A 10869-nucleotide genomic window follows, 5' to 3' on the forward strand; every position below is an offset into this window, starting at 1 on the left:
TCCAAAAGATTAATATATCATCAAAGAATCTGTAATATCAGAACACTTTGCTAAAATCTGGAGAACTAAAAACTTTCTCATATTCCCAGTCTGCTAGTACTAAATTTGTGTATGTGGGGTGCATTTGGATCCCCTTTTGTTTCTACATTTTTTGTTCTTGAGAAGTTCTTCAAAAAGCTTCAGAACTAAAAGGAACATTTTTGATACATTCTGTAATATTGTAATTTAAGAACTAAATACAAAAAAAAAAAAAAAAATGCAAAGAATCTATAATAATTCCGATGTTTGATATTGTACATCATATAGTATTAAATTCTGAACTAATATGGAAGGATTTGACTGGAAGAAGAACAATTACATATATATTTTATCCATTTTCTGTTGTAAATGTGTGTGGCATCTAGCCAAGGATGTTTTAGTCAATAAAGAAAGGAATTCTTTTTTCTGTCATAATTTACCATTTATATAGTATCTTGGCTGTTTTTTTGTTGTTGTTGTTGTTTCTGAAAAGTGATATCTGTAAAATGCCATCCCAAATATTTTAAGAGGAAATCCATTTGCAACTTAGTAGAAATCTAAGAATCCCCCAGGGGAAAAAAAAAAACATATATATATATATATATATATATATATATATATATATATATATATATATAAAGTACCATGATATCCACCCTTTTGCTGCCAAAACTTGTGCTTTTGTAAATTAATTACTTACACTTAAACCCCACATGCATTGTGCCATTATAGTTAGCATGTATTAACTATCTCATGGGCTAAAATGATCCTGTCTGCCCATGTGTATGGGAGTATAAACAACAATATACATAGGGAATGCTTACCCTTTTTGATTCTTGATGCAGTCACATAGCGTCCCATCTACCCATTTCCACATCCCTTCCTTTTCATTGTCTGTCATTCCAATCCAGTACCACAGTTCATTGCTCCATGTTCCACGCTTGCTATTGTACTCTTTTACTTTCAGTGTTAAGAAACCCTGAAATAATTAAAATGTGAAATAAATTAGAATTTGTTTCTTGAGAGGTTCATACAGTTAAACTGCATAAATGATTTTGAGAGAGTAGAGAAGAAATTAGTTTATCTGAACAATGCAGCACTTATAAAAGTACTGGTGTTTCAGGGTCGATCAAAGCTAGTGAAATTATGCCTACTATTTCATTATATCCCAAAATAATTTAAAATCATCTGACACCTCTGTGACTTGGGAATTTAAAAGATGATACTGTTTTAGCAAACTTTGAAAACACCATTGATGCAAGTTCGCAGATTCTAATCTTGGGAGATTCAATCTTAAGACCGAGAATGCATCGACTTGTCAATATAGATAGAAAGGAAATAACTGTCATTTCTCTGCTATACAAAGCTTATTGATCTCTCAATATTCATATGATAAAGTTGTCCTACATGCAAGGATGAATATTCTTTATCACACTCCTTTAAACGGGTTTATATCACAACATTAAACGACCATAATATCAAAGCACACAACATCGAACATATAACATCGAATGCCAATAAACTCGAAAGCTCAAAATTATGAAATTGGAAACCCTGTAGTGACATAGTTGGCCCTTGCAAAGTTACATACCATGACGTCTCTGAGAAATGTTTAATGTCAGTAACGTTTGTTACAAACCGCTGTTTTATAGCAGGATATATCACCTCCCCTGTGGTGCAATCTTGGAGTTGGTATATTTAAGTAGGGGGGTGTAGGGGCAAAGCCCCCCATGTTGGGGGCTATGGGGGCACCTCCCACATAAGAAATAGTTTGTAGCTTGTTTGCATCTTTTCCATTGAGCACAGTAGAGTACTTCACGTATATGTTTATAGGGTACTTGCATTAGGTGGCTGGGTTGTGTTTTGACAGTTAAGGAGGCATGTTTTGTTTGTTGCAGTTAGGTTTCAGGCTGCATGGGTGAGTGGATGGCCAAGTGTTGCTTTTCATAGATTCTGTTTTCGAAATTTTGTGCTTTCAGGTTTTTTAGCGTTTGATGTTTTGTGTTCAATGTTGTTTGCTTCGATATTTTGGTCGTTTGATGTTGTGATATAAACCCCCTTTAAACTACATGAACAATAATATGTTAACTCTGAAAGATTTGAGAAAGCTCATGTTGACTTTATTCTAAGCAAGTCTACCATCACATAAGGGACATGATTATGTTTATACAAAGACCCACATCTTAATTAGATGGCTTAGACATCTATTGCTGGTATATAATAAAGGTATTATAACCTACTGGGAAGAATATGTTTAAAATCAACGGCTTCCTAAACAAGATAAATTATTTCTTAACACATATGGCTTTGTGTACTTTTTCTGGCAGAAGTAGCACTTCCAATAGGATTTTTTTAGGAAAGAAACATACTTAAAGAAACTAACATTATACTAAGAAGGCTGACCCTGAAGATATGATATACTGATATGACGATCATGCTCTAAAAGAATATTAATGTAATGCACAACGTACAGCACTTAAGTCACTGATAAGAGTTAAGAGGTATGATATGGTGGCATAACTGAATGCTAGAAGCTTGAAAATATTTGTTTCCAGGTCATGTACGATATGATTGTATGTAAGATAATCTATATGGGGTGCTGTTTTGCTTTTAGTGCATGAGAATATAAATCTTCACCAGTTAAAAGCACTACTGTGGAATGTATTATAATTAAACTAGGTGAGTTTTGATTCAAGGATAAATTAAGAATTATTGTGTATTGTTACAGTCTCAGTATTATAGCAGAATTTTATGCAAATTGTTTAGACTAGCAAATTACACAAATATTAGACGGACAACTTCTTCTTGGAGGAAACGTCTACTCCAAAACCTTTTTAAATGTTTTGACTTCCTATGATTTGCAAAAATGAATAACTGATAAATCAAGGAATAATCATACTTTAGATCTTTTAGCTATGAAAGTACCATGCTTAATATGAAGTATTAGCATTGGTTCCCCTCTAAGTACATCTGATCATAGTTCCATTATATTTGATTTTAATACTAAGAAACATATCAGACCAGTACATAGGAAATGCAATAATCACAAGCTCAAATGCAACATCTTGTTAGACACACTAAAAGTATCCCCTAGTGTCCAGAACTTGGAGAGAAATACATCTTGTTAGACACACTAAAAGTATCCCCTAGTGTTCAGAACTTGGAGAGGAAGACATCTTGTTAAACACACTTAACGTATCCCCTAGTGTTCAGAACTTGGAGAGGAAGACATCTTGTTAGACACACTAAACATTTCCCCTAGTGTTCAGAACTTGGAGAGGAAGAAGACTATTTTGGGTACGAGATTTTGGAAAGTGTATTGAAACAAAATTGAGGCCAATTTAAAATTTAGTGACAAATCTTCTGTGCACTCTTACCTACTTTCATAGAATAAAATGGAATATTTTGTTTAAGAGGAAAAAAAAATATTTAGGATGTTGAAGTGTTAGCTTACCAAATTTAATAAATCTAAACATTATAAAATTTAGAATATAATTAAGGTATATGAAACAACAAGTAGTTTATGATCCAAATACTGTAACTGTTAACTTTAATCATTATTTAATCATAAGTATAGTCTTAATTCTTCAGCTGAAGAAATTAGTATTCTTCTGATTCATGTCCCACCATCACTAAGTCGACCTTAACAAATGCTCTCTCAGAAGTTAAAAGGAATTCATCTGCAGGTCCTGACATTATACCCACTATTTTAATTTCATATATTAAGGACAATATTAAATACATGAAATTAAAATAGTGGGTATAATGTCAGGACCTGCAGATGAATTCCTTTTAACTTCTGAGAAAGCATTTGTTAAGGTCGACTTAGTGATGGTGGGGCATGAATCAGAAGAATTTCATATATTAAAGACAATATTGGGGCGGCTACGGTGGTGCAGCGGTTAGTGTTGCCACCTCGCAGTAAGAGGTTCTCTGGTTCAATTCTCAGCTGGGGTGCCTTCTGTGTGGAGTGTGGATGTCCTCCCTGTGGTCGTATGGGTTTCCTCTGGGTGCTCCGGTTTCCTCCTGCATCCCAAAGACATGCTGTAGGTGGATTGGACACTCTAAATTTGCCCTAGGTGTGAGTGCGTGCATGCGTGTGCCTTCTGTGGAAGGTTGGGTGCCAGGCTGGCAACTCGACACTCTAAAACTCCACTGCCAATCATGAGCAGACAGGTGATCCATTGTGGCGACCCCTAACCAGGAAAAGCCGAAAGAAGAAGGACAATATTAAGCCATTAATGAGTTGCATATTTAACAAATACCTACATCATGGATTTGTTCCACCAACATGCAAGCTGTCACAAGTTACAACAATTTGCATAAAGCTTTGAATAATGTAAACTAGACCTTATTAATAAAGATCTCAGTACCAATAATGTCAACTTTTATCATCGTGGGTTTGAACAAATCTATCTTAACTAATTTGATTGATTGCTATGTGGATATTGCTATACTTAAGATGAAGGCTTATTTGCTGGCGTCATAGTTTTGGATATGCCTTAAGTTTTTGATTATTTACCTCTTACCACTATAATAACGATATTAAAAACATTAAATAATTCTGACATCAATAGGTGCATTACTAACTGGTTATTTGGCCGAAAACAATCTGTAAGTATTTAAGGACATTTTTCCAGTTTCTTGCCAGTTAATATTGGCATTCCACAGGGATCAGTCCTTGGTCCCATTTTGTTTAATGTAGTTGATCCATCTTTATCTAAAACAAATAATTCTGGCTGAGCAAATATACGTACAATCTGAAATCATTTTTTTTATTACCAATAGTTTGGATTATGTTAATATTAATAAGGATTTGAATGAGACAGCATTATTGCCTAATAAACTGGGCTTAAAATTCAGCTGAGAAAAATGCTGCATCATGTGCTTTAAGAGACTATTAGTATGTCAGTCAATTTGTTTGAATATTCTACCTATAAAAGAGATCGATTATTTTAAGGATCTTGGGGTTACAATAGGCAAGAATTTAAAGTTTAGTAAGTTTGGAATGCTGATATCAGCAATGCAGGTTATTTAATTTTTAAATATACATTATAGATTATTGATACTTGAGAAGTAAGCTTATCCTAGCATCTAGAGCTTATTATGATGAAATATAGCAAACAGAGCTTATTAAGATGAAATATTCCACCTTTTGTTGCATATAGGAATTGATTGTGTAACAATTTTGCTTCATAATCTTCTTCTTACAGCTTTTCCCTGTTTAATACCTACAAATTTTGTACTAAAAATGCAGAACATCTAGAATGTATAATTTTGCAACAGTTAGGACACCTGCTTTTTGGATTACTTACCATCTGAAAGCTGTAAGAATTTACTTAACTTTAAAAAATCCTTGATCACTAGTTTGGTGATAGAGTTTATGATCCAGACTTAAAATGCTTCTAGTATGTCTTTGACACAAAACACTATTTTACAGACTTATGAAACGCATTTTCAAGCACGCATTTTCATTTATCTTCCCATGTGTAACAAGAAAGAAAGAAAGAAAGACTAGTTATAGCAAATGAAGTATGCACTCTGAATTGGTTAGCATATTCTTACTCCACTCATAAAGGGAATACAGAGTGCAGAATTATGAGGCATATATAACACTTATTAAATAAAAATCTGAATTAGCATAGGGTATGCTGAAGAACTGGAGTCATATTCAGAAATGCTAATTTGAGGTGTAAGCCTTGTGTACAAATCATAGTAACCATTTCAGAATCAGAGACAGACCAAATGCTAATCAGGCATTTCAGGGGGCAAATTAAGGAAACTAGTCATGTGCTCTTCCCTCAGAAATGTCTGAAGTAACGCATTTATGCAGCCTAGCATATTTGTAAATCATCACTGTTGGCCATGTTAATGAACAGATACAAAAGTTCACATTCACTCATTGCTTCCCATGGGTGAGATTGTGTTAGAAATAAATGCAAAGGAGTCTAGAGGGGAGGTAGACATGGGAGTGTGTGCATGTGAGCATGTATGTGGCTGTTATATTTGAGTGTATGCAGGGGAATCAGTGGCCTCAAGTGCATATATGTGTGTGTGTGTGTGTGTGTGTGTGTGTGTGTGTGTGTGTGTGTGTGTGTGTGTGTGTGTGTGTGTGTGCATGTGTGTGCATGTGTGTGTGTGTGTGTGTGTGTGTGTGTGTGTGTGTGTGTGTGTGTGTGTGTGTGTGTGTGTGTGTGTGTGTGTGTGTGTGTGTGTGTGTGTGTGTGTGTGTGTGTGTGTGTGTGTGTGTGTGTGTGTGTGTGTGTGCGTGCATGCATTAGAAAGTGTACATGTGTGTATGTGAAGGGATGGGGAGTGCCTGAGGCAGTGCGATGCATGGCTCATCAGTAGTAGCTACTGCAGAAAAGGGCTGCTTTGCGCTTGTTGTACTTATAGGTAATTCAGAGGCCTACAGATTCGACAATAATGAGGTCTTTCCACATCGCAGCTTATGGGTTTCTGAACTGAATTTTCCAGCATCACAGAAACAGTCCCTTTTGGCCACAGCTCTTATTGCCAGTGGTGGGGTTCTTTTTTAATCCCCAGTGTGATCTTCTTCAGGGGAAGGGGGATGCATGCAATCCATTGTACTTCATGGGTGAACTAAATGTATATTCAGTCATTTCAGATACGCAAGACTGACTACAGAGCTTGGCATTTTAATTAGCAAATGGGATTCAGGTTAGAAACAGAACACTTGAATAAATGAGTTTATTATTTAAGAAAAATCAACAGGGAACGCTAGAATTATAACAAGAATTTATAGCTCCAACTTCATCCAGCACTGGAACATAATGCTATTTGCTGCTGTAATGGTAAGAGAAAAAAATGTGCCTTTGCAGCAAGTATAAAGCAAATTACAAAATTACTCTCATTTGGTAGTAATATATGCGATGTTGCCAGGTTACAAAATCTGAAGCTGTGTAGCCTCTGTAAGCATTATATTAGTGGAATAGGGTCTGTTTGGTATACAAGGGCATTTTGAAAACATGAAAATTAAATATGAAAATACATTGTTTCATATTTCTCCTAGAATAAGAAAATGAAAACAATGATGTGCCTGAAATAATACCTATAATATGGATTAAGCTCATACTATTTGCTTGGAAGTTAACATCTTTAAATATGTTAAAAAAATCTACCAGATACTTGGACTAATATGAATTTTTAGGAGGCTCATGCACTAGAGTCAATGTTTTATGCTGGCCTTTAGGCCCATATGTAGAAGTCATGACAGTGCTTATATATGAACCTATAAAGTTCCCATGTAGAATGAAACTGCAGTGAGGCCATGATGATGTGTCCAAAACCAATTCATCATTTTATTTTATTTATTTATTTTATTTAACATTTGTTGACCGGGAAAGTCTGACTAGGTTCCACAAATCCTGTTTTCAGCAGAGGCCCGGGGAGAAATGCTCCAGAAGCATGTCTTTAGAAAATGTGCCACATGACGGATTTCATGTTTTATCCATTCATCCACAACCCCTATTCCCATTTTTGCACATGGAACCAGGATGCCACTTCAACAGTTACAATTATCCAGAGCCAAGATTTACATCACTGGGTGCTATGTTTTATGTAGAATAAATATTATATTTATGGAGAACATGTATGTGATGTAAATATTTATTAGGTCAATAGTTAGGAAAATGATACTTAGAAATTTCACTGAGAAGTAAAAAATGTTCAATGAAAATGTAGTTATCATAATGCATGTTTATTGTTACATCAAAACAATAAACTAAGATACATAGTCTCAATCAATACAAAAATTAAAAGACATTATCATGAAGCACAGTAACAGACAGTTCTATCTTATACAATCCTCACATGCTCAAGTGTCCATTATCTTTGAGATCACAAGACAGTAATGCTACAGCACTGGCCAGATCTCGAAAGAACCTCAACTGAAGTAACTTTACTTACTGCTAATCTGGATCTCAGTACATAGCATCTCTTACAGATTCATATCTCAAGGCCATCGACTTTCATTTGCATTCTCAATTTGCCAGTACCCTCTCTTTGGCAAAAACTCCTTTCAAAATACTAACATTCTAGTGTAAATTTGTGGACACCCATCTAGTAATGTGGTTTATTTTTAAAGGAAGATAGTGAGTCAGACTGCATAACATGCACGGGAAGTTTATTCCAGAGGTGTGAGAGGTGCTGTATTAGAACCAGAACCCTCTGTCATCTTTTATCTTTTGGTACTGGAGGAGATTTGGGACTTGAGAAATCAGAGGCCTAAAAAAATAAGTCTCTAAATGTTAAATGTTAAATATAAATTAATAATTGCAGAATGACAACACACAAACATATTCCCTCCTCACTAATGAAGCAGTGTACAGTTTTGCATCAGCTTTCATATTGTATATTTTGTAATAAATCCATGCAATTAAAAATTCTCACTTTGCTTTGACAAATCTTATTTGCACTCCACTTTCTTCTGTGATAGGATGCCTCAGTTTTTACTAAACCACATGACCTCTCCATTAAATGCATACCTATTCCACATTCCTTTTATACCAGCATATAGTTGAAATTTCTGACTGGGATTCACACTTCACAATAAGGTTTCCATCCCTTCTTAAAAATCATTTCATTACGTAGCATGCTCTTCTCTGGTGGAAACAATTATTTTGTAGCTCATGGAGCAACAAGGTTGCACTCCAATAATGTAAAAAGATAAACTTGTTGTGCGATTCTGTAGCATGAAATCTGATCATAGCAGCGGCTGATCGTTTCCTCCTATAAGATGAGCAATCCAGCAGACACGTTCGTCTTCTTAGATCAAATTAACGTAACTGGATATACTGGTAAATCATAAAAAAGGCTCTCAGAAGTCACTCAGTCGGGATTTATTGTCCACAAGAACACCAAAAAATAAGTGACAATACTTAAAATGACAGTATAAAACGTAGTACTAAGCGCTTTCACCCTCTAAAACATAAGGGCATCCTCAGAGTACATCTGAAAGCTTGTGCTTTCTCTGTTTAAATTAATTAACTGCCAATTACAAAACATCTTTGATTGGTTGTACAATAAGATTCAAACAATAAAATATTTAAATAAATTAAAAATTCAAAACCTTATAAAATATTTGTATATATATATATATATATATATATATATATATATATATATATATATATAGGTCTAGGAGACGGAGACGACAGGTAAGTTTACCGACATGGACAGCGGAAAGACCGACAATCGTGACCTGGTAAGTGGGATGTCGGGTTAGGCTGTGGGACAGGTAGTGAGGACTGTAGTTTTGGGCCAGGTTAAGTGAGTTAGTGCAGGTAGGTGAAGTGTGCGATGGTGTCGGTGCTTGGGTTAGGTGGGTAAGTGAGTTAGGGTTAGGGTGCAGGGCTTGGGTTAGGGGTGGGTAAGTGAGTTAGGGTTAGGGTGCAGGTAGGTGAAGACGTTAGGGTTAGGGTTTAGGTTTAGGTTAGTGGATATGTTGTTGTGTGCTATGTGTATTTGGCGTTTTGTTTTGGTGTCGGTATGTTGAGGTTGTGTTGTCGGTTGTTTGGGGTCGGGATGTGTATGAAAGTAGACCCATATATATATATATATATATATATACATTCACTACACCTACAGAGTCAGAAAACTACAAAAAATAGACAGCAATTCGTTTGTCTTCTTGAAGATTCTTATAATGGAGACCATTTGCTCAAACCAAGTCAAATAAAATGGCACTTTACTGAAATACAAAGTCAGTCAATCTAAGTGCTTTCTGTGTAGGTCTTCCTCTTTCATATTGCAGTCAGGAGAATCTCTATACCCCTTTAATGTGGCTAACATAATTATTACTATATCTCACAGAAATGGATTCCACAGCCTTGGGTTTATGCACCTCATCAAAGCTGTAGCTTTTTCAGTGAAGTAAACTGTAATTATTCCCAACCCCCTGTCTTGACAGCTTTGCTATACACAAAACTATAGTCAAAAATGTGTCATCGGAGCTGTGAGTCAAAGCTTTATCCCTCTGCCCAACACAGCTGGCTTTGAGTTATGTCATATTTGCTGTATTTTGGATTCAGTGTTTTCACATATCTAGCTGTGATTAACAGAATGTGTGATCCTGTCTACAACAGTTCTGAATTATGCATCACTAGCACTTAACTGGTATGTTATAAAACATTAATCAAAACACATGTGGGAGTACAAAACACTATATATATATAAATATATATATATATATATATATATATATATATATATATATATATATATATATATATATATATATATGTTTCCACAATGGTAAGAATGACTTCTAGCTGACTGCTCCAAGAATGATAGTCCTAAGAAAGTGATCATCAAGTAATGCCTGATCATTTAGTAATAAAGCGATCATCAAGTAATGTCTGCTCATTTAATATAACTGACTAGGTTAGGCTCTGTTACTAGATGCAGTTCACTGCTGTGTCAGTTGGAGTACATGGCTAATTTTATGCTGTAAATTTTGAAGCACATCTGGTATGAGTATTGCATATTTTCCTGATTAAAGGTGTTATTAAACTACTGTTATAATAAATAGTACTCTTGGACATGTATCAACATATTACATTTTGCCAGAAAAGGAGACAGACTGGAAGATGATAATATTCATTTTATTTAAACACTGACCTTACTTATTTGCATAGTTATTTATGCATATTTTTTACAACCATAGTGAATTGATCCATATGGACTAATTTCAGTCAGTGTCTGGAACCTACAAACATTTGTCACAGATTAATTAAGATGCATTAATGCAAATTGAAAAATAGGTGTTTTCAACAATTATTAGACACATAATTTGCAGTTCAAGGAGCAAGTTTATTAGCAGGAAGGTTA

At 34.9% G+C, this 10869-nt stretch overlaps 1 protein-coding gene across 1 annotated transcript in view; it reads right to left on the reverse strand.

Moving 5' to 3' along the window:
* The window catches only part of LOC122807957 (asialoglycoprotein receptor 1-like), a 363119-nt gene that overhangs the window by 74888 nt on the left and 277362 nt on the right, over window positions 1-10869 (reverse strand). Inside the window, exon 4 of the mRNA XM_044078988.1 lies at window positions 843-997. Coding sequence (XP_043934923.1) covers window positions 843-997 — 155 coding nt within the window. The remainder of the gene's footprint in view (window positions 1-842; window positions 998-10869) is intronic.

This window comes from Protopterus annectens, chromosome 8.part0, assembly GCF_019279795.1.
Source record: "Protopterus annectens isolate FY-2018-M chromosome 8.part0, PAN1.0, whole genome shotgun sequence".
NCBI classification, from domain to species: domain Eukaryota; kingdom Metazoa; phylum Chordata; order Ceratodontiformes; family Protopteridae; genus Protopterus; species Protopterus annectens.